This window comes from Xenopus laevis, chromosome 3L (genome assembly GCF_017654675.1).
Source record: "Xenopus laevis strain J_2021 chromosome 3L, Xenopus_laevis_v10.1, whole genome shotgun sequence".
Lineage (NCBI taxonomy): Eukaryota > Metazoa > Chordata > Amphibia > Anura > Pipidae > Xenopus > Xenopus laevis.
The window spans coordinates 68769439-68795335 of NC_054375.1; the positions used below are offsets into that span (position 1 = coordinate 68769439).

Genomic DNA, 25897 nt, shown 5'->3' on the forward strand with positions numbered 1-25897 from the left:
TTTGCTACATGTCCCCTGTGATGATTGGTTGAATGTTAGTCTAGAATAGGCCACACATGTGTAGCACCCTACAGACTGTTTGAACATTATAATGCGGGACTATAATTAGTATTAATGGACAATGGATTACTAAATTGCTCCCTGATGTGATAAAACAGAGACTGCAAACATTTGATATTTCTGGAGGCAGAACTATTGCTTGGGGTTAAGAACTACATTTCCAACAAGCCCTTGCTCCAGGAAGTGCATGGAGACAGCCAATAGGAGCCCAACCCAGGAACCGGAAGGGGAGGGGGGAATTAACCAGCAAGGAGGACTGTGCTGTGCTGGAAGACTTAGTGACTGGGGCAGTTGTGTTGCAGCCAGGATTAGTGATTAGTCAGAAAGAGAAACTGTCACTAATCTGCTGAGGAAGACACTGCAGTTTTGCTGAAAGTTGGTTCCTGTTATTCCCTGGAGGGAAAGTGCACAAGGTCCCAGTAGTCAGTGTGATCCTGGGTTGTGGCCTTCCAGCCAATTTTGATCAGGAGGAAAATCCAGTGAGAGGAGAAGCAGAGTTCCTGATAAACTGTGAGTCATCATTAACCCCGGGCCTGCCAGTTTGGAAGATTAATACTCAGCCTTATTCTATCTGTGAGACTGTGTGGTTTCTATGGACAGAGAAGCCCCTAAATTGCTGGATGTTTTCACATGTGTTCAGATGTGCCTCCTTTTTGTTGTTACAATCATCAGCTGAGAGTGTTGCAGTGAACCAGTAAAGTTACTGAAGGTGATTTCAGGGATTGCATAGTCACCTCATCAACCTGCAAGGATTATAAGTAAGGCTGACAGCATTGCATTCATCACAAGGGGCCCCCACCGGTACACACACTATATCCAGCTGGCAACTTGTTGGGAGAGACTTAGGTGTGCACACCAGGGTTACACTGGGCTATTCTTACAGCTGTTTTATATTGTTGTTATGTTATTTTATTTACTACTATTCAAAGTAACTAATCTCTTTTCTTACAGCTTCTGCTGTTAAATAAAATAAGGCTGTGCCTGTTGCATTGCCATTCTTGTTTGTCTGTTCACTGGATCTGGGGTGTCACCAGTATACTTTGCAAGATCATACCCAATAGCACAATTTCATAACACACTTACGGGTGTGCTACATTTGGGGGCTCGTCCGGGATTGGGTTTCACTTACTGGTACTGACTATGCCCATTTCCCTCAGAAGTTAGCAGACATTCCAAAGATTAAATATGGATCCTCAAGCTGTTGCACAGTGGTGTGAAGCTGTAAATGCCAACCCAGATCATTGCCTGGCACTGCTGCTTCCTATAAAGGATATGACTTCCAAACAGATATATCAGCTAATGGATGAGGTAATTCCCCAGAGCCGCTGCTTCATAAGAGGCATGAAAAGAGACCCTGTTACTGATACCACTAATGTATTATTGGAGTGGGATTGCCAGATACTAAGCTTGGATGTGCTCCCTACTGTAGAGTTTGGAAAGGAGGGTCACAAAGCCCAGCTAGTCTTTCCCCTAGAAAACCCACATGCCACTTCCACTGCTTCTGGATTATCTTCAGCTGCATCTCCAACTATAGGTTCAGAATTTATAACTGCTCTTGGCATCCTTGTAGAGAAATGCAAAAAGAGCAGCGCTTTGTATGCTGGGTTTGGCTATCGCAAGCTGCGGTCCTTCTCTGGGTCACAGCCTGTTCCTACAGGGGAAGATGATTATGAGTCCTGGATGGAACAGACTATGCAAGTCCTGGATGAATGGGATATCCCTGAAGCCCATAAGAAACAAAGAATATCTGAGAGTTTGAGGGGAGCAGCTGCAGATACTGTGCGGAATCTGAAGCTCAGTAAACAAGACTGCACTGCCTATGACTATTTGGAAGCCTTGCAGGATGTGTTTGGCAGAACTGAAAAAGCAGCTGACCTACTATACCAGTTTGAGCACACCTATCAGGAGCCTGGGGAGAAACTATCAGACTACATTCGACGTCTAGATAAGACCCTACACCAGATATTGCTAAAGAAGGGTTTGGATCCCAAATTGGTGGACAAGGTAAGAGTGAAACAGATTTGGCAGGGGGCCCAACCCCTTGACCCCATCATGCTAAAGTTGAGACTGAAACTAGGGGAAGAAACTCTTATTTACAATCAACTGATTAAAGAAGTCAGAGAGGAAGAGGCCAGACTGGAGGAAAAAGGATCTATGGTGAACTCTAGATCTGTACTAAAAGTTGGAGTCAAAACTATATGCCCTATGGAATCGAGCAAAGAGGTTACCCAGTTGAGGGCACAACTAGACATGCTAACTGAGCTAGTAACCCAATTAGCCAAGACTCATGTATCTACTCCAGAGGTGGCTGGCACTATGCTCAGTACAGCAGCTGCAGAAACTGAGAAGCCTCTTCATACCCAAGCTCACTCTGGTGGGAACACAGAGATATGTTATAAGTGTGGCGAGCCAGGCCATTATAGAAGACAATGTTGCAATGAACCAAATCCAAAGAAGGTAATTGACAAATTATCAAAATTATTGAATGAGGAGAAGAGAAAGGCACAGGGAAACTACAAAGCTGGGTGCCCATCTAAAGAAAGCTCCAGGAAAACCTACAGGATTTCTAAAGGGCGAGAGGCAGCCACCCCAAACAAAAAGATTGACTCGTTTTCACAACCTCCAATACCTCCCCATCAAATTCCAAAAAAATATAAATGTGATCGTAATTCACTCAAATGGCATACTGACACAGCAAAAGGACACCTACAAAATCGAAAGAACAACATCACAGTTAACTGTCAACAAGGTGGACCAGACCAAGATAAACTGTTGCAAAAGCCAAGGTCACCAAAAAGCCTGGTTGGTCCACCTCTCATTGTACCTGTGCAAATTGAAGGTGTTTACTCCGAGGCACTCCTAGATACAGGAGCTCAAGTGACACTACTGTACAGAGATTTTTATAAGAAGTACCTATCACACATACCTCTGGAGAAGTTGGAACACCTGGAAATATGGGGTCTGAGTGAAACCAAATTCCCCTATGATGGTTATGTCAACATTAAATTAGAATTTTCTCCTCTTGTGGCAGGGACCAAAGAAGTATTTGAGACATTGGCGGTAGTGTGCCCCAGACCTCCAGGAGCCCTGCAGAACTCTTTAGTGGTGGGCACAAATACGGATTTGGTGAGGCGAATGTTAGCTCCTCAATTGCAGTTGAAAGGGAAACAGAGAGCCCCAATACACCCATTGCTACAGCCAGTACTGACTTCCCTAACTCAACAGAAGGAGGAACCTTCAGATGGAATAGGAAATGTGTGGTCACTTCAGAGGAAAGAATGTCTAGTACCACCTGGAAAAATCACCTGCATGAGAGCTAGGGTAAAAATGTGCTGGGAACATACTGGACCGAATTTGATGATTGAAGGTGGGCAAGGGATAGATCTACCTACTGGAGTAGAGCTGATTCCTGAAACCTTTCCAACTGATTGTCTGAAGAAGAACCAAGGCACTGTCACTGTTGGGCTGAAAAATACAACCAGTGAACCTGTTGTTATTCATTCACATATACTCTTAGGAAAAGTCTACTCAGCTAGTCCTATGCCTATGGGTAGCTTGGTGAGTGATAGAGCAGAAGCCACAGATGAAGACGAAGTTTTCAATTTTAGTAATCCTTTCATTCCCCTTGAGTGGAAGAAGCGCTTACAGAAGCATTTGAAAGAGCACAGTGATTTATTCTCCAAAAGTGACATTGATATGGGATGCGCTACCAGCACACAGCACAGAATCCGTCTCAGAGAAGATAGACCCTTTCGTGAAAGATCACGGCGCATTGCTCCAGGAGACCTAGAAGATCTTCGCAGGCACCTGGAAGAGCTAAAAGCTGCTGGAATCATTAAAGAATCACGAAGCCCTTATGCATCCCCAATAGTAGTGGTACGTAAAAAGAATGGTTCAATCCGGATGTGTGTGGATTATCGCACTTTAAATCAGCGTACCATTCCAGACCACTATACCACTCCCAGGATTGAGGATGCTCTTAACTGCTTGGTTGGGAGCAAGTGGTTCAGTGTATTGGACCTGAGAAGTGGATACTATCAGATCCCTATGCACCCAGAAGACAAGGAGAAGACAGCATTCATATGTCCTTTGGGGTTCTATGAATTTAATAGGATGCCCCAAGGCCTCTGTGGAGCACCTGCCACCTTTCAACGCCTCATGGAACGCACAGTAGGTGACATGCATCTTTTAGAAGTACTGGTATACTTAGATGACCTAATAGTCTTTGGCAAGACCTTAGAGGAGCATGAACAGAGACTGTTGAAGGTATTCAGTCGGCTTGAGAAGGAAGGCCTGAAGTTGTCCCCAGAAAAGTGCCAATTCTGTCAGCCCTCAGTGAACTATGTGGGCCATGTGGTGTCATCAGAAGGAATAGCCACTGACCCCAGCAAGATTGAAGCTGTCTCATCATGGCCCAAACCCAGAACAATTACTGAACTGAGGTCCTTTTTGGGTTTCTGTGGGTATTACAGGAGATTTGTGAAGGGGTTCTCAAAAGTGGCTCAACCGTTGAATCAGTTGCTGCAAAACAACCCTGAGACAGAAGAATCGAATGAAGGCAAGAAGTCCCGAGGCCAAGGATGGGCCAGAGAGTCCATAGAAGGTAGATGGACTCGAGAATGTGAACAAGCTTTTGACCAGCTAAAGTATTGCCTTACTCATGCACCTGTGCTAGCCTATGCTGATACATCTAAGCCCTATGTGTTGCATACAGATGCCAGCAGGGAGGGCCTTGGAGGTGTTCTATACCAAGAGTATAATGAGGAACTAAGACCAGTAGCTTTCATCAGTCGAAGCTTGTCACCCTCTGAGAGGAACTACCCTGCTCATAAACTTGAATTCCTTGCACTAAAATGGGCAGTGGTGGATAAGCTACACGATTACTTATATGGAGCAGAATTCGAAGTACAGACAGACAACAATCCACTTACTTATATCTTAACCACTGCAAAGCTGGATGCCACTGGTCATAGATGGTTGGCCGCACTAGCACACTACAAGTTTAGTTTGCGCTACCGACCAGGTCGGAATAATAAGGATGCTGATGGGCTGTCTAGACGACCTCATGAAAATCTGCATCCAGATGATGAATGGATTGAGATTCCAGCACCTGGAGTGAGAAGCATGTGTCAAGGGGTGACTTTTAGACTAACAAGTGAATGTTTCGCAGAAAAGGTTGGAATGACTTCCAGTGGGATTCCTAGGCTTTATTGCAATGTGACTTCGGTTGAGACATCCACCATCCCAACTCTCAGCAAAGGAGACATCAAGAGAGATCAAAGTGAGGATCCTCTATGTCAACTGGCCCTGGAGGCCTTAAGGAAACAACAAGCTGATTTACTCAGAACTGATTTTCATCCTCTGGCCAGATTGCTTCTGAAAGAGTGGGACAGACTGCAACTACGAGGTGGTTTAATATACAGACGGGCTCCAAGTATAGCAGACACTGAGAAATGGCAATTGATGCTACCACAGAAACACAGAGACTCTGTTCTTATGGCCCTTCACGATGAACATGGTCATCTGGGGTATGAGAAAACTCTAGGCCTTGTAAGGGATCGTTTCTATTGGCCATGTATGAAACAAGATGTAGAAGACTATTGTCGTACCTGCCTCAGATGTATACAGAGGAAAACTTTGCCAACAAGGGCTGCTCATCTTCTGCATATGGAAAGCCATGGGCCCATGGATCTAGTTTGCATTGACTTTCTATCCATTGAGCCAGATGAGGGTGGTATTAGCAATGTTTTGGTGGTAACAGACCATTACACCAGGTATGCCCAGGCCTTTCCCACCAAAGATCAAAGAGCCATTACAGTTGCAAAGGTTCTTGTGGAACGTTTCTTCGTTCATTATGGCTTACCTAGAAGAATCCATTCGGATCAAGGAAGAGACTTTGAAAGTAAGCTAGTGCATGAGTTGTTATCAATGCTGGGAGTTCAGAAGTCAAGAACCACTCCTTACCATCCACAAGGTGACCCTCAGCCTGAAAGGTTCAACAGGACCCTGTTAGACATGCTAGGCACCTTGCCCAAAGAGAAGAAATGCCACTGGAGTCACTATATTGCCACAGTTGTTCATGCATACAACAGCACAAGAAATGATTCCACTGGGTACTCACCTTACTTCCTAATGTTTGGGCGCGAGGCCAGATTACCTATTGACATAATATTTGGGGTCACAGCTGATGACACTCCTGTCAAATCGCATCAGAGCTATGTAGAAAGGCTAAAGAAAAACCTCCAGCAAGCCTATGAAAGAGCTGAGACAGCGGCTGGTAACAAATGCAAGCAAAACAAAAGCAGATATGACAAAAAAGTGAAATATCATGATTTGCAGCCAGGTGATCGAGTACTTCTAAGGAATATGGGAATCCCAGGCAAACACAAGCTGGCTGATCGATGGGGATCACAACCATATATTATTTGCTCCCAACTACCAAATCTACCAGTATACCAACTTCGCCCAGAAGGGAAGGACAGTCCTATAAAAACCTGGCACAGGAATCACATTTTACCTTTAAGGGAAGCCACACGGGAGACAAGGTCTCAACCAGCAAAGAGACAAACGAATACTAAACCGAGAAGATCTCAGAGGCTACAAGGACAGACTCCCTCAAGGAATGATAATACCATATCTGAACAGCATTGTGAAGATAACAGTGATGATGATGATGATTGGGGGTTAGATTACTTCTTCTCAGATGGTGCAGTGGAAGGAACTCTCCATGATAACTCTGAAGTCAACAGGAACTTAAATGCCAATGCACCTGAGTTTGTCCCATGTATGCCAGAGTTACATATAGTAAATTCAGGGGCTTCTCAATCAGCCTTCAGAGAGCTTGAATGTGACTCAACTGGCGTAATACATTCTACAGAGACTGATCCCTCTTCAAGAGATCAGCTTGAACTTAATTGTCAAGATGAAGGTCAAGATTTAAGAGACTTAAATGAGGCCCAAGTAGTCAATCCAAGGGAGCCCAGAACTATTAGACCTCCTCAAAGACTGACTTACAATTCTCTAGGAAATAGTACTGAAGAGAGTGTTCTCACTTCACACAGATTGGTTTCTGCCCAGGAAACATTCGTTGAAGAAAAATCTGGTGGCACCCCATATAAGACTCATGTTTGCAATGTGAAACATAAGATTGAAACAACCGTATAAAGTATTTTAGGTGTACTATTATGTACCTATGTGCTAGATAATATGTATGTGGTTAATATATTAATGCCATGTTCATCTTGATGGGGCTCAAGAGTTGTGGTGGGGGGAGAGTGTAGCACCCTACAGACTGTTTGAACATTATAATGCGGGACTATAATTAGTATTAATGGACAATGGATTACTAAATTGCTCCCTGATGTGATAAAACAGAGACTGCAAACATTTGATATTTCTGGAGGCAGAACTATTGCTTGGGGTTAAGAACTACATTTCCAACAAGCCCTTGCTCCAGGAAGTGCATGGAGACAGCCAATAGGAGCCCAACCCAGGAACCGGAAGGGGAGGGGGGAATTAACCAGCAAGGAGGACTGTGCTGTGCTGGAAGACTTAGTGACTGGGGCAGTTGTGTTGCAGCCAGGATTAGTGATTAGTCAGAAAGAGAAACTGTCACTAATCTGCTGAGGAAGACACTGCAGTTTTGCTGAAAGTTGGTTCCTGTTATTCCCTGGAGGGAAAGTGCACAAGGTCCCAGTAGTCAGTGTGATCCTGGGTTGTGGCCTTCCAGCCAATTTTGATCAGGAGGAAAATCCAGTGAGAGGAGAAGCAGAGTTCCTGATAAACTGTGAGTCATCATTAACCCCGGGCCTGCCAGTTTGGAAGATTAATACTCAGCCTTATTCTATCTGTGAGACTGTGTGGTTTCTATGGACAGAGAAGCCCCTAAATTGCTGGATGTTTTCACATGTGTTCAGATGTGCCTCCTTTTTGTTGTTACAATCATCAGCTGAGAGTGTTGCAGTGAACCAGTAAAGTTACTGAAGGTGATTTCAGGGATTGCATAGTCACCTCATCAACCTGCAAGGATTATAAGTAAGGCTGACAGCATTGCATTCATCACAAGGGGCCCCCACCGGTACACACACTATATCCAGCTGGCAACTTGTTGGGAGAGACTTAGGTGTGCACACCAGGGTTACACTGGGCTATTCTTACAGCTGTTTTATATTGTTGTTATGTTATTTTATTTACTACTATTCAAAGTAACTAATCTCTTTTCTTACAGCTTCTGCTGTTAAATAAAATAAGGCTGTGCCTGTTGCATTGCCATTCTTGTTTGTCTGTTCACTGGATCTGGGGTGTCACCAGTATACTTTGCAAGATCATACCCAATAGCACAATTTCATAACACACTTACGGGTGTGCTACACATGTATGACTACATTGCACTGTTCCAACAAATCTGAATACTTGATGTTCAAATGACTAGTTGAAAGTATGAGAATTTTACTTTTTTTTCATTTGGGCAATGAGCATTGGTAAAATACTAACTATAAAACACTATGTCCCAAGCACTCCAGATTATAAATTAAATACTTGTATTTTAAGCTCCATACTTCCCTAATAAATGCTTCACCTAATTATCTTTCCTTATAGAAGCTGTTCATTTACAGCATACTAAAATTGTTCTTTTTATATTTTATGGCAGTACATTGGAGACAACATTTGATAGCACTGTGACCACTGAAATTAGTGGAAGAAATTTACCAAGTTTAACAAGCCGTTCCTCTGCAATGACATGGAGACTTGGTCAAGCAAGTCCTAGGCTTCAGGCTGGAGATGCTCCTTCCTTGGTTGGTGCTTACCCACGAAACAATCAAAGTCGCTTTATACATACAGACCCCTCTCGGTTTATGTACACTACTCCTCTTCGACGTGCTGCCATTTCCCGCCTTGGTAATATTTCACAAGTTGAGATCAGTGAAAAAGGATGTCATGACCTTGACATAGCTTCAGAGTTGGATGTAGGAGGTTATATGAGTGATGGTGATATTCTTGGAAAGAGTCTTAGAACCGATGATATTAATAGTGGGTAAGTATGCTTTAATGGTATTCTTTAATGCCCTTGTTGCAAACTCTGATAAAACCACATAGCTACTGTATAAGCATTACTTTTTTTAGTATAGCACAATTTTCATTTTAGTCCAAAGTTTTAACATCAGACTCAAATGGAAACTAGCTATAAGGAATATAGTGTGTGTTTTTGTGCTGTGTGAATATTATAGTAAACTTGAGATTTTAAACTGTACTGTGGTAGGGACTCATGTGAATGAGGAACAGTCTCTATTAGGGATGGGTGAATTTTTTCACCTTGTTTCGCCGCAGAAATGACACCCAGACTAATATGGTAGGGTCAAATTTGCCCATCCCTAGTCTCTATCAAGCACTGATATATAAAAAAGAGATAATAATATATTGTCCCTGCAGGGGGTTAGAATCATTGTCTGGTACATTTGACAATGACAGCTTTATACAGCTATTAATAAGACCAATTTTCACGAACTGTACAATTTACAGAATTTTTTTGCACTGCTCAATTTTTGGTTAAGGAGGATCCTCAGACCAACTCCTTTGTTGTGAAAACAATCAGGGATGTAACAATTGGGGGTCAGCCCACCTTCAAGTAAAATTTTCTTTGGGGGGTGATGTGGTCAATTCAACACCTGGAACTATGGGGTGCCGTTTGTCCCAAATACATTCTGTATACAAAACCATCCCTAATACACAGAATGAATGTCTCTCATGTTATATAAGTATTTGTGACCATACACAGAGAAAACAAATATACAAAAGACTTATTTCTATTAAAGAATAAACACAAAATCTGGTTAGTGCACAAAAGGATGTCATTATATCACAAACTCCATTCTGTACATTTTAACAAGCAATCTGTCTCACAAATGTATAACCTCCATGTAACAGAAGCACTAATGTGCAAAGTTACTTACAGAATGAATTATGTAAAAACAAAGTTGGACATAATATATAATATTGTAACTAACTAGTGCTTGTCAAGCTAGATTTGACTGACAAAATAGATATCTGTGACAGAAAGCAAGATTTTATAGTACAGGATTCATTCTTTCCACAAAATGACAGTTTTGTTTCACAAAACAGATAAAATAACCATTCTGTGAAGCAACACTGTCAGTCACATTCCTGAACCAATAAGAACAAAGCTTATTGCCATATACAAACAAGATGAGAAGTGGCCAGCTCTGCTCCACATGGCTAAGGCAAAGTATCTGGCCGGCTATAGAGGGCGCCCTCTAATGTCCCCTATGCTGCATAGTAATAAACATGAACAAACTTTTCCTAAAAGAGCTGCTGTTAAACACTACAGGTTCATAAATGGAAGTTTTTACAAATGGCTGAGAAATATAATGCTGCACTTATAATGATTGTAGAGAAAGAAAAGTATGCAAAACTTATATAAATATGATCATTTTAGGTGATATGGCTATTCTTATTGTAGTAACCTGCTTGTGTGGCCATTTTGGTTAAGGGCATTCCTGCTGTTTTGCCATTAGCTTATGACTCACTCCTGTTCCTCTTCCTGTCTAAGCTGAGAGTAATAATGGGACAGGCCACACCCACCTGTGATGTTGTATTAAATGTACCAGAAGTTACTGTGCTTATCTGGCTGCTTTGTCTGACTCTCAGAGTCAGTTATAAGTTTTGTATATGATAGTTAGACTCCAATGTCTCCTCCTAGCTGTAATCTTGCACCAATTAGCTTGTAGTAGTCTCTAAATAATGTGCTTAGCTATAGTTCAACTACTACATAATAGCTTTAGCCAGAGACTTGGGACTGATCATGTGCACGCATTCTCTATAGTATGATGTGTAGGTTATATGAGCAGCCACTCCTGAGTACTGTGTGTAAACAAAAGGGGGTCATTTAGGCAGGGGAAATTTTAGGGGATCATAATAATTTATATAGAAGCAACAAGCTGCACAATGCTTTATATTTATTTATAACAAAAGACTCTAATGATGCCGTCCCCTTACCTGCCCAGTGCTTAACCCTTTCACATCAGAGTGGGTCGAGAGGGGCACAACACTAGAGCAGAGAGCACAACTGTGCCCATGTCACATGCATGTCCAGGGCCGCCAGCAGGGGGGGACAAGTGTTGCAGGCCTGAAGGGGGGCCCAGAAGTGCTGCATTTTTCAAAGAGCCGGGTCCCCTTTACGAGCGCCCGAGCCTTATATAAATATGATCATTTTAGGTGATATAACTATTCTTATTGTAGTAACCTGCTTGTGTGGCCATTTTGGTTAAGGGCATTCCTGCTGTTTTGCCATTAGCTTATGACTCACTCCTGTTCCTCTTCCTGTCTAAGCTGAGAGTAAAGGTGGCCATAGATGCAAAGATCCGCTCGTTTGGCAACATCGCCAAATGAGCGGTAAGCTGAGAGTAAAGGTGGTCATAGATGCAAAGATCTTTCCCCGATATGCCATTAACAAGCATGGCTATATCGGGTGTAATCTGATTGTTCAGCCGTATGGCCGAACGATCCAATTACGATGTGCCCTGGGTTCCGGCGGGATCTCCGCCGGACGAATCCTCGATTCGTACGATAGGATCCGTGTGTCTATGGCCACCTTAATAATGGGACAGGCCACACCCACCTGCGATGTTGTATTAAATGTACCAGAAGTTACTGAGGGTCATTTATCAACACTGGGCAAATATGCCCATGGGCAGTAACCCATGGCAACCAATCAGATTTCTGCATTCATTGTTCTACTTGCAGCTGACTTTAAGAAGCTAATCACTGATTGGTTGCTATAGCTAACTGCCCATGGGCAAATTTGCCCAGTGTTGATAAATGAGCCTCACTGTGTTGTCTGTCTGCTTTGCCTGACTCTCAGAGTCAGTTATAAGTTTTGTATATGATAGTTAGACTCCAATGTCTCTTCCTCGCTGTAATCTTGCACCAATTAGCTTGTAGTGGTCTCTTAATGTGCTTAGCTATAGTTCAACTACTACATAATAGCTTTAGCCAGAGACTTGGGACTGATCATGTGCACACACATTGTGTTTAGTATGATGTGTAGGTTATATGAGGAGCCACTCCTGAGTACTGTGTGTAAACAAAAAGCTTCAGGACTTCAGCGGCCTCTATAGCAGGCCAAATACTTTCCCTTAGCCATGTGGAGCAGAGCTGGCCACTTCTCATCTTGTTTGTTATATGGCAATAAGCTTTGTTCTTATTGGTTCAGGAATGTGACTGACAGTGTTGCTTCACAGAATGGTTATTTTATCTGTTTTGTGAAACAAAACTGTCATTTTGTGGAAAGAATGAATCCTGTACTATAAAATCTTGCTTTCTGTCACAGATATCTATTTTGTCAGTCAAATCTAGCTTGACAAGCACTAGTTAGTTACACTATTATATATTATGTCCAACTTTGTTTTTACATAATTCATTCTGTAAGTAACTTTGCACATAAGTGTGTCCGTTACATGGAGGTTATACATTTGTGAGACAGATTGCTTGTTAAAATGTACAGAATGGAGTTTGTGATATAATGACATCCTTTTGTGCACTAACCAGATTTTGTGTTCATTCTTTAATAGAAATAAGTCTTTTGTATATTTGTTTTCTCTGTGTATGGTCACAAATACTTATATAACATGAGAGACATTCATTCTGTGTATTATGGATAGTTTTGTATACAGAATGTATTTGGGACAAACGGCACCCCATATGGAACTGGACTAAAAAAGCACCAAAAGATCCTATGTGGGACAGCCCTGAACTTCATGCTAATAAAAGTGGTTTATAGGAAGCAAGTTGTGGCATAGCAGGTGATGGCTGGGGAATGGCCTAATTAGTCCTATATTTCCAAAATTAAATGTTGGGAGGTACAAAGAACCTGTACTGTCACTAGATGCTGCTAGGCCAACTTGCTGCTTCCTGTAATCCAACTCTCTAGGAACTATAGGTTCCTGAGCCTGGGACCTCCATCACTCTAGAAGCATATTGAGAGATTCCATTCATGGCAAAATTGATGGATTGCTGATTGAACTTCACATTAAATAACTTTGTAAAAAAAACTGCAATGAATTAATGTTCTAAACTGCAGCCAGTTAATTGCCTTTTCTGCCCCATTTTTTTTTTAAAATAAGCGCTTCATGCATGTATTTTTCCCAAAGGGTTGATTTGTAACAGCCATGTCTTATGGTGATTTTGTATGATGCTGGCGTGCCTGCATATGCAGGATAGCAATGCTTTTCAGCTAGATAACAGTGTTGCAGTACTGCTGCTTCATTTGTCCTCTGAATCTTTCTGTATGAAAAAGCAGCATGATCACTTTTCTGCCTGGATATGTGGCAGGCTTCACTTTTCATGCTGGAAAAGCTCATCTCTGATTTGCATTGCTCTACGTCTACATCATCAGCATTCATTCTGTTTTTTAATCCTCTCCCATAGTTACATAATCACTTCATTTTAATGATTGTCAAACTGTGCTAATATGATAAACCTCAAGGATTTGGATGTCAAAAAGTTCCACTGCTTCAGCATGGGTTCTTACGTTATTTTCTGCCTTTTAATACAGGCCCCTGACACAAATGCTGCTTCCAGCCTCCCTGCTCACTTTTCCAACGCCTAAGAACTATAAATGTCTAAGTGCATCTGTCAATATTAAAAACATGTTTGGCCCAGAAACATCCATTTGACAGCACCTGTCGTGGGTTTTCTATGCCCTGGTTTGACCCTCTGTCTTACCACAATGTCTTTTATTTCTCAAAATATTCTGTACTTTTTAAGTCCTTAAATTTGTAAAATATACACGCAATGTAATGTAGAGCAATGCAAAACAAAGATGAGCTTTTCCAGTCTGATAACCTATTCTTTCTAAGCAACACTTGGATTTTTTTTATTCAGATAGTCATACATTTAAAGTAAATATCAACAGAGAAAAAAATCTGCATTCAGTCCCAATCTATGATTAGACCAAGAATGACTGGGACAATATGTACAGTAGTATCTGATAATAATGGGGGAGAAGGTCATCAACAGGATTTGTTCACATTCAGTTTTATCTGAATCCAATCAAAAATGATTTTATGCCAGGGATTTATGCATGAGGTGTAATTAAAACATGTACAAAAATTAATGATAAAACAGGAATTCTGAATGCAGAAACAATTGAACCTATATCTGCCTCTTCTTTAAAACCGATTCAGTCAGGTATATTATTGTAAATAATTCAGTTTCATGCCCAAGGCAGAAATGAAATCATTTAGTCCAATCGATACCCCGCAATAAAGATGACAAAGCAGCAACATGTGCTGATGTTAGTATAGGCGGACATCATTGAGTTGTACAATTTATAAATTATTGTACATACATGCTGCAACATATCAGGAGGGCCTAATATTGCATACTGCCTCATTTAGCCTGGCATCCCATGTAAGTGTATTTAACAGCTTAAACTATGTTATTATTAATACATATTTATAAAGCTGCAACATATTTAGAGATGTACAAAAATGGATGTTTATACTGAACATACAAATTTACATACAAAAAACAAAAGGGCCCTGCCCACAATTGCTTACGGTATAAGGACTTTTACCAGATTTGCCACTGTTCTGATTCTTTCTATTTAGTTATTTGACCGACGGGGGCCTCAATCTGTATACCAGAAGTCTTAATAGAATACCTGACCTTGCGGCCTCTCGTGATGTTATCCACAGGGGTGTACATGATGTCACTGTTGATGCAGACAGGTAAGCATTTCTTTTCAATCTTTTGATTTACATTGTATGTACTTAAAACTTCTTATCCTGAGAAGTGATGAGAATTTAAAATTGTTAAACCCTGCGTATTGAGAGTAGCTCCAATGCTTTCCTTCAATTCACTTTTACACAGCAATTCTCTGTACAACACGAGTACAGCAGTTACTACCAATTCCCATAGTTGTCATTTTCTTTGCTGGTTTCTTTTTGGACTTGTTTCTTTCAACGAAATTCAACACTTAGGGGCCTATTTACTAACATTTGCATTTCTTTCTTTTCACAAATCTTAAAGGGGACATTTCATATAACCTTCATATTCAGATATATTGCACATCCTTCCTCAAAACATGTAATGATGCAGAAAGAAAAACGTTTTGAAAGCATTTTACCTCCTAGAACTGTCATTATATCAGAGCTGCAGAGAGAACCTCTCTGCTCAGTGTCTAGGCTGAAATGAAGAGTGGGAGTGTCTGTTCATTCTCTCACAGGAAGTGGTCACAGCACTGACTGACAGGCTGAACTCTGGAGCTGTAGCAGCCAAACCCCTCCCCTCCCTCCCTCTGTCCTGTGTGTCCAGCCTGCACATAACTGTCTTATGCTGCTGCCTGATCATTCACTTATAACAGCATCCCTGAAATGCTCAACATTAATCAATATATGTGAAGGTTAATACAAACTGTAATAGTAATATAATAGTATTTTCTTTTATTTAAAGTACAACAGTATTGTCCTGTGTTCCACAGCAAATAGGCATCAGTCACACATGTCCCTGGACATGATCTATAGTCCATAATATATTGTTATACACTGTGCAACTCCCTGCCTCTATTACATTATAAAACTTATACAAACAGTGTCCATTAGTATTCACTGTTATGTTATTGCAGAACAGCAGCTGTAGCTTTGTTTTCCTTCATATTCATATATGATCAGGTGCAGGGAGTTGCAAGGGAGTAAATGCAGCTGTTCTGGAACAATTTATGACCAGGTGCAGGGAGTTGCAAGGGGAAATGCAGCTATTCTGGAACCATTTATGACCAGGTGCAGGGAGTTGCAAGGGGAAATGCAGCTATTCTGGAACCATTTATGACCAGGTGCAGGGAGTTGCAAGGGCAAATGCAGCTATTCTGGAACCATTTATGATCAGGTGCAGGGAATTGCAAGGGGAAATGCAGCTATTCTGGAACCATTTATGATCAGGTGCAGGGAGTTGCAAGGGGAAATGCAGCTATTCTGGAACCATTTATGATCAGGTGCAGGGAGTTGCAAGGGGAAATGCAGCTATTCTGGAACAATTTATGACCAGGTGCAGGGAGTTGCAAGGGGAAATGCAGCTATTCTGGAACAATTTATGACCAGGTGCAGGGAGTTGCAAGGGGAAATGCAGCTATTCTGGAACCATTTATGACCAGGTGCAGGGAGTTGCAAGGGGAAATATAGCTATTCTGGAACCATTTATGATCAGGTGCAGGGAGTTGCAAGGGGAAATGCAGCTATTCTGGAACCATTTATGATCAGGTGCAGGGAGTTGCAAGGGGAAATGCAGCTATTCTGGAACAATTTATGATCAGGTGCAGGGAGTTGCAAGGGGAAATGCATCTATTCTGGAACCATTTATGATCAGGTGCAGGGAGTTTCAAGGGGAAATGCAGCTATTCTGGAACAATTTATGATCAGGTGCAGGGAGTTGCAAGGGGAAATGCAGCTATTCTGGAACAATTTATGATCAGGTGCAGGGAGTTGCAAGGTAAAATGCAGCTGTTGTGTATCAATTTATGACCAGGTGCAGGGAGTTGCAAGGTAAAATGCAGCTGTTTAGGAACAATTTATGACCAGGTGCAGGGAGTTGAGGGGTTAAATGCAGCTGTTTTGGAACAATTTATGACCAGGTGCAGGGAGTTGCAAGGAGAATGCAGCTGTTGTGGAACAGTTTATGACCAGGTGCAGGGAATTGCAAGGGGAAATGCAGCTGTTCTGGAACAATTTATGACCAGGTGCAGGGAGTTGCAAGGTAAAATGCAACTTTTCTGAAACAATTTATGACCAGGTGCAGGGAGTTGCAAGGGGAATGCAGCTGTTGTGGAGCAGTTTATGACGAGGTGCAGGGAGTTGCAAGGGGAAATGCAGCTGTTCTGGAACAATTTATGACCAGGCGCAGGGAGTTGGAAGGTAAAATGCAGCTTTTCTGGAACAATTTATGACCAGGTGCATGGAGTTGCAAGGTAAAATGCAGCTCTTGTGGAGCAGTTTATGATCAGGTGCAGGGAGTTATAAGAGGAAATACAGCTGTTGTGGAACAGTTTATGATCAGGTGCAGGGAGTTGCAAGGGAAATGCAGCTGTTGTGTAACAATTTATGATCAGGTGCAGGGAGTTGCAAGGGGAAATGCAGCTGTTGTGTATTAATTTATAGGGAGGTGCAGGGAGTTGCAAGGGGAAGTGCAGCTGTTATGGAACAATTTATAGGGAGGTGCAGGGAGTTGCAAGTGGAAATGCAGATGTTATGGAACAATTTATAGGGAGGTTCAGGGAGTTGCAAGGGGAAGTGCAGCTGTTATGGAACAATTTATAGGGAGGTGCAGGGAGTTGCATGGGAATAAATACAGCTGCTCTGGGATAATTTTTTATCAGATGCAGGGAGTTGCAAGGGAAAATGCAGGGAATTGCAAGAGGAAATACAGCTGTTATGGAACAATTTATAGGGAGGTGCAGGGAGTTGCAAGGGAATAATCACAGCTGTTCTGGGATCATTTTTGATCAGGTGCAGGGAGTTGCAAGGGGAAATGCAGCTGTTATGGAACAATTTATAGGGAGGTGCAGGGAGTTGCAAGAGGAAATACAGCTGTTATGGAACAATGTATGGGAGGTGCAGGGAGTTGCAAGGGAATAAATGCAGCTGTTCTGGGATAATTTCTGATCAGGTGCAGGGAGTTGCAAGGAGAAATGCAGCTGTTATGGAACAATTTATAATGAGGTGCAGGGAGTTGCAAGGGAATAAATGCAGCTGATGGAATTGTATAACATATAATAACAGATGCAGGGAGTTACAAAGGAAACACCAAAAAGACGTTGATTGCTGGTTGTATACAACATAATACTGGGTAGAAAATGACTATGGTACTTACACTAACTGCTCATACTGCTCATTGCCCCCAGAAAAGAATAAAATACATTTAGCAGCAGATTATGTATTATTTATACAGAAATTTGCTTTTCTTTCTTTTCCACAATTATTGCAGGGCAAGAGAAAGGAACAAGCAGTGAAGGGAGGGGAGGAAAACAAACAGGGCAGAGAGGGGGTTACATAAATAGGACAGAGAGGGAGAGAAAGGAGCAGGGAAGGGAAAACCAGCAGTAAGGGTTAACAGAAGTCTGCAGGGAAGGACTGAGAGTGACATCACAGACACGCACACTCCTCCCTTATTGGCTGTTGCTCTATAGCTTATACAGAAAGAGCCGTCGGCTGCAGTTCAGATACTGAAGAGTCTGAGACAGGAAGTTTCAAAGGGGGAGGGCTGAGAACAGTTTTCAAGCTAATACAGGCGTTTTTTGATGCAAAAGGTATTGAAATAAAAACACTCTCTTCTATTTTACATTATTTGAAATGGTTTAAAGCATTGTGAAAATGTATGCTATATGTCCCCTTTAATTTTTCTCTAAAAACTCTTAATACAAAACTGCGCCAAGTGAAAGCTGTCAAGATTCCATAGAAGTCATTAGAAGCTTCACTAATACTATTGGACCTTTTTAGAGATTTTCAGAGATATTTATATTTTTTTTAGCACATCGTTCAGTGTTTTTTTCCATTTGTACTTCTTATGCTCAAATCTTTTAATAACTTTCATGGCATTCGTGGTTTTAAAGAAATAGCGTTTAATCATGGTCCCAAAAAGCTATAATGCCACAAAAATAATAATAATGACCTTTAATAAATGGGCCTTCAATTATGTATTACCTCAGTGATAAGCAATTGATTTGTGCATTTTGGTTGGCAATATATCAATATGCAATATAAAATGCAACCTTATCTTGTGCTCACGTTGTATTGTTCACTTCCAGAAATTGAACCTGTTGCTCTTGTTTCTTGTTTTTGACAAACGCTCTCCCACTGTATCTCAGTAGTGAAATGTGGTCTCATGCATCCACATTTTTAGGTTTTTATTCTTCATTTTGCAAAAACAAGAAAAGGTAACAAAATAAGCAGTTAAACAGTCATATTTGGCACTCACATCGAGGTGTTACAGTGACGTTTTCAAGGCAAAGGAAAACATGCAACATTAAGCTATCTCAAGTTTAGTCATCTGGTAGGGGTATATGAGGGTTTGTGAGGGTTTCTGGTGGTCTAGTGGGGTGACGGAGATGCATGCCGCATTCACTTTGGGGACGCCTGCCACCTCATCTACGGCACGCAGCTGTGCACACTGCTTGTGCCCGGTTTGACGTGTGGGATTGATGCCTGCGTCTTTACTTTGGTGCACGCTGTGTGACATCATCGCGTTGGCATGAAATTCAAATATTTAAAGGTGCAATGTCCTATATTTAATCACCCAACTTAGGTCCATTTCTATAGTGCCTGGGTGTGATTTCTAATCTGTCTAATCTGTTCCTGACCTTACTAGTTTGCTGCCTGTCATGCCCCTTGAATGTTTCTGACCATTCTCTCTGATAATTGACCCGGCTTGTTTCTTGACTATGTTACCTGCTCCCAATCCCTTCTGTATACGTTCAGTTACCATGCCTGCCCAGCAGTCTCTTTTTGGTCCTCTCACTTTAAGACCTGGCGACATCTGAGAAGTGGAGGGCTCCCCCCAAGGTGAAAGGCGACTATTATAAACAGAAGAGTGACCCGTGACCGGGACCTTGGTAGTAGTTCTGAGTTTGGGATAATGTACATTACAGGGTTGGCATCTAACCATGGTTCTCATATTTTCTCAAGTTTCTCTGGTGTGCCATGAGCATTGTATGTCAGTTTGATTTGGGGTAATGTAGCATTTATGAGCTCAGCCGACTGTTGGAATGTAGGAGAACTAGGGTTCACCCATTTCATAATTACAAACTTTTTTTGCATAGAACATAACCGAATGCAAAAGTGTTCTAGATTTTTGTAAGGCCTCCATGCATTCACATTTACTGAGAATACCGCACTCCCATGCATTCTCATTTACAAAGAATGCAACAACTGAGACCATACTTCTTTGAAACCGCTTTCAAAGCCAATAGAAGGGTTACAATAAATAAAATCCTGTCTTTAATGTATTTTGTTATCATTGTGATCAGTCGGAAGCCTACCTTTAAGACGTTATCCAGTCAGTTTATTGGCTGGTTCCTCTGGCAAAGAATATTTCATTTTATTCTGACTTGGCTTGTATATAGTGCAGATGTAGATTAACAAAACAGTGTATTTTGGGTAATACTTCAAAGTTAATTTGTGCTATGTGTTATGAATTAGAAATTGATCTCTGTACATATTTATCAAACTCCTAATACCTGATCTAATATCTAATGAGCAGCAACACAGATTTTAGTAAAAAAAACACAATAAGAATGTAAAAGGGGCATTATTTTTATTAGAGAATAATAATGCTTGATGGAACTATATTACTATCAGCACCATGTTTTTTGCCAAATAAATTCTGTACGTTAACAATTGGTTCCCTTAATAATAACAAAAATTACAAAATTGATTCCTAAATGTTAACTTCATTGTTAACCTAAACTTGCTGAAGTCAAATGCCAGACCACAATAAAGGGTTTCCACCAATTCTAGTCTAATCATATCTTATAACTGTACTATTCCCACAAATGTGTTTTCTGTTTGATGTTCTGGCCAAGATTTTAGTGGTTTATTTGTCATTTTTATACATGTTTGGGTTTTGTACCATATGTGTTAACAGTGATATATCTGGACAGAACTTTCCTCTTCACCCTATCTACTGGTTACATTCAATCACTTGGAATAAGGCCAAAATAATTTCCTGCTCTAAAAGAAAGATTTTCTCAGTTGTATTGATACTATGAACTATACAGCAATTCAGCCATGTCCTATAGTGCTAGTGGTTGCCTTAGTGGACTAAGATTATACAATTGTATTTATAAAATAAAGTCATATTGGTTGATCCTTATTTATGCTCCTATTTTAGCTTACAAGGAAAAATAAGCGCTTATAAAAGTGCAAAGGAAGTATGTTTTATTCCTGTGAAAATCAATGAAATTGCCTGGAGCACAGTGTATATAGCAAACTAGGTGACATTCTAAGTGGTTTGGGAAAATGTGCTTACTCTAGCCCCAGCAAATCAGACACCAATGAGTGCTGTAGAGAACATGTAGATGGCATATTACAAAAAAAAGTCAGAGATCATTAAAAATTCTGCATTTTAAAATTCAATTAAATATTTGAATTTTAATGAATATATATTCTTCTGATGTGCATCATGTAGTAGTTTTTTTTAAAAAAATAAAACTAAAATTTTTGAGTTTTATTATACCGCGAAGCTGGAAATAGCTTGATTTTAAAAAATACACCATCTAAAACCTGTCAAAGTCAAGTAGAAGTCAATGGCAGAGATCCCTTGAACCATTTGAAGATGTTAATAGCCTTCATGATGTTCAAGGTTTTTTTTGGTGGGTTTCTCTCAAAATCAATTTGAGTTTTTGGGTTGATTTTTTTCAGGTGAGTTTTTTTTACATTCCAGTTGTTTCTTAAATTAGAAACCTTTCGAGTTGTGATTGCATTCAAGGTATAAAAAAAGCTCACAAAGCTCTAAAATGCAACCTTTGAAAAAAATATATATATATTTTTTAGTAAATCCCAGCGTGCACGCATGCCTCTTGGACTATAAACTAAAGTTACAAAGTTATGAAAGTATAATTTGCCCTTGTCCTTTGAAATGGGTTTGTGTAACAGCCCTATAAATTTCCATCTAATATAACAAGATATGAAAAAATGTCAAAGCAAGAGAAGCATGAAGTGTGTTTTTTAATGTTTGCTGTTGTATATTCAAATACATAAATGCTGATACCAAGAAAAGAAAATGAACAGCTAAGGAATCTGAGATTGAGGGAAACTGGTTTGCAGGTCCCATCCCATACAGATGCTCTTGCATCAGTTATTAATTGGGAAATCGCAATCTAGCAATCTCTCTGTTTAAAAAATGCTACTAAATCAGTCACTAAATAGGAAATAGAACATTCTACTAATGTTTTTTTTTAATTCATTCATTTTCAGTAGAATAATATAGTGTGCTCTGCCATTTGCATTCCAAGATACAACAAAAAATTATTCCAATTTATCCGTTGCCAATGGTATATGTTGTGCCTATACTAATGGTGACAGTAGGACAAATCACTTGATTAATGTACCTAATTTCAGGGAAGAAACTAACTAGTGTTGGCCCTCTTAATTTATGAGGCAGTCTGGATTGTGCCTTCCACCTTCAGACTCCATTTGAATATTTTATTATAAAGAATGGAATTGGAATGGCATTAAATAAAAAGGAAATAAATGACAGTGACTATCACTTTTTATGTAAGTTCTACTGCAGGTTTATCATTAATTTATGAAAAACAAAAGTTCATACATTAGCAACCCTGTTAAAGGGGGAAAAGTACCTCTTATTCAATATGATTTCAGTAAATAGGGCTTGCAGTATATGTACATTTTTCCCGATTTTATTATGAAAATTATGATAAAGGTAAACTAAAGCTACTTCATATTTGGTTCTTAAAAAGCAGATTGTTCTGACCTCACTATGTATTACCCTGGGGCAGCGTGTAGTTTGACATGCAGATAAAACTCCCCTTACACAATACAAGAAAATGAGAGTGAATGCTGTAGAATTTTAATAAATGATTAGGGTAACAGAGGTAAGATTGTAACAAATAACAAAGTGCAACAAGTAACAATGATTTGCAATGAACATATTTCAAACTGTAAGCTGAAGCTGAAAGATGCAAAAGATAGTCTAAACAGCTGCAGCATAAAAATGATATATGTAGTAGTATCCCTGAGATTCTGCCAGCTGTGGCTTATGCAGTGGGGGAGAATATTGCATTTGGTGTACTCCTTCTACAACATGGGCTACAAAACGGAGCACTGTGCTGGGTCAAGTGTTAGATGTATGGTGGGTCAACGATAACACTGGTTTTGTGCAAATACAGCAAATGGTGAGCAGAGGGAGTTAACCACAAAAAAGCAATGAAAGTGACAAGTATGATGGAAGATTATGCTGAAGACATGAAACTAGTTAGATTTCTAGTGCACACATAACCTTCTGCATAGTAAATTCTTCTTATCTGTGCACTAGTAATCTAATTATCTACCTCACAAGAACCAAACATGTAACCAAATGCAGTGGCTGATTGAGATATGTGGCCCCTAGGCTACATTTTTCCACAGCCCCCCCAGCACACCTCAATGATGTCACTGTCATACACTGAATATGCCCCAGTGTAGAGCTCTCAGGGGCATGCGTGTTTGTATCTGCTTGTATCTGCTTGTATCTGGGCTCATTTATGCACCCTGACTGCCTTCTCCCAGGTGTACCTGACCAGACCCATTGCAAATAAAACCAAATCTTTTCTGAAAGAGAAATAATTTAAAAAAGCTAGATGGTCCCCTGATTATACTGGATCCCTAGGCTATATACTATGTAAGCCTGTGCATTAATCCACTCCTGACCAAATCTAGTGATAAAAATGTTGAGGGCTGGTTCAAGTGATGTCAGGTGCCTTTGCAGCAATGATATTTTTTATGGATTTTAGCAAAGGGTTTTCTAACTGCTTATTCCACCCAGTGGCAAATACATATTTGTAGCTATAAGTTATGGGTAGGGTTAAATATGTAAATTAATATAATCAACTCTCTTTAGCTTTCTATGGGAATGATGTGAAGAGTAATTATCAATGAGAGAACCAACATGATTGTGTCCCTTTAACTGTCTATGGGAATGGTCTATGTCATTTATTTATTTTGATGGGAAATTTTCATTAGAAATTAATTTGGTTAAAGAGAAACATGGAATGTTTGTCATTGGAACAAAATGCTTTGTTTTCATTATGAATCAAAGTGAGAAAGAATCTGGGCTCATTCTTAGCATAGATCAAGAACACATTTGTCCATGTACTAGTATACTACTCATCCTTCACTCAAACAGATTTGTTACTGTTCTATTGGAATTTTAATAAAAGACCAGAAAGATTACAGGATAGATGCCTACCTCCCAATGTATTTTGTTTAGTATTACACCTTGTTTTGCCACTAATAGAAAATGAATACAGTTTAAATAACTTTGGAAAATGTGTAGTTTGGCTGAACAGATCACAGTACAACAGAAGCAAATCACAGTATGGATACAGTTTACTTGTTTAATCATTTATATTTTGCTTTAAAAACCTAAGTGACCTTTAATTAAATTTTTAAAGTAGCAACAACACCTTCTATTCCTCAATTGTAGTTTGGTTTTCTCTTCGTTGTTACAAGAACCCTTTTATTTACTGCTTACCAGACACACTCCATACTTTGTCTTTGTCGCTACTAAACATGCAGTGCAGAGTAGATCAAAAGAGAACCCGGAAAAGTAGGCTCTACTACTAAGTGCGATGGTACATTTATATCAGAATTAGGCAGAAAAGGGCTCGTTTATGATGATTAGACACTGAAAAGGTCACATAATTGTTGCAACAAAAATGACACACTCAGTGCGCTTGACCTGACTGTGCCCAATACTCAGTGCCGGATTTCGTGGCTGGGCGCTCAAAGGCCGGGCGGTCCTGACGCCCGCCCGCATATCCCCCATCCCATGAGCGCCTAATACATTGCTGCCCTAGGCCTGGGCCTTTGTGGCCTCACCACTAGTGATGGGCGAATTTATTTGCCACGCATGAATTTGCGGCTAATTTCTGCATTTTACCATCTACAAATTTTTGCGCGAAGCCTCTGCAAAAATTTGCAGACAAAAAAGTTTGCTGTGTGTGTACGTCTTGCTGTCAGTGTGTCAGTGCAAGAGGGCCATGACTTACAACCAGGATGAATCTGGTGATTGTGACTTTTACAGAAGATCTGCACCTGAAGGGCAAGGGAAGTTTCCGACTGATGTAGCTGTTTAACAATTCCCTTATCCACATCCGGTAGAGTTGGGCAGCTGAGCATTGGGGAGCGGATAGAACGGGAGCGCATCTGCAAGCAGTAACCTTGTAACCTATGTAACCTATGCATATGTACATGTATGCCGACTTGGTGCTCCCCTGCATGTCATTGTTGTGTAGGATAACACCCCAGTCATCAGCATCACCCCCTCACCTCTATTAGCGTCTGAGTTGCCTACATCACTGAGGCAACTGCAAGTGCAGTCTATGCACTGAGGACTTTTAACCATGAGATCCTCAAGCAGCTGGACCTGACTTTTTGGTCACCCAGATTAAAGCTAAATATGCTGATAAAGAGGTTAACACCAAGCTGATCTATAGCATTGCAGATGAAGGCAGGCTTTTCTGGTCACTTTAGCCACCCCACTGAGGTGGAGTCTGTTTGACACCAGGTCCTTCACTGGCCCAGAAGTAGCACCGACCCCTGAAGCTCCCACTATAGAGGAAACCTTCGGCACAGAAGCATTCCGCACCACTAACATTGAGGTGAGGGCCTCGGGTATTCGTTTGGGTTTTTGGAGGGTGGTGGGGAAAATATCAGCGGGCATTTCCAGCTTCTGACCACTCCAACTGTAACAGTCTTGAAAGGGCACTTGTAAAAATTGTTGTGCGTTAAAATTTGTTTGCCGCACATTGACTTAAAAATTGGTTTGCGGATTTTTCGCCGTTTCAGAGAATTTTTTCACCATTTTGTGGATTTCAAGGTGAAGCGAAATGGGAAAGATTCGCCCATCACTACTCGCCACAAATCCGGGCCTGCCTAAATAAGGGGCAGATTTATCAAGGGTCGACGTAAAAAAAAAATTTATGGCCAAAACTGTCAAATTCGACTAGGGAATTGTTAAAATTCGATTAGAGTTTTTTTTAAAAAAATTCTAATTAAATTTTCGAGAGTTACCATACACTGGCCCTTTAAGAACTCAAATTCAACTATTCGCC

The 25897-nt window shown here is 40.6% G+C and overlaps 1 protein-coding gene across 12 annotated transcripts in view; it reads left to right on the plus strand.

The window, feature by feature from the left end:
• The window catches only part of nav3.L (neuron navigator 3 L homeolog), a 383175-nt gene that overhangs the window by 294226 nt on the left and 63052 nt on the right, over positions 1-25897 (plus strand). For all 12 annotated transcript variants that reach the window (XM_041586363.1, XM_018252482.2, XM_018252484.2 and 9 more), the window contains 2 exons: positions 8711-9094; positions 14688-14807. In XM_041586363.1, the coding sequence (XP_041442297.1) occupies positions 8711-9094; positions 14688-14807 (504 nt within the window). The remainder of the gene's footprint in view (positions 1-8710; positions 9095-14687; positions 14808-25897) is intronic.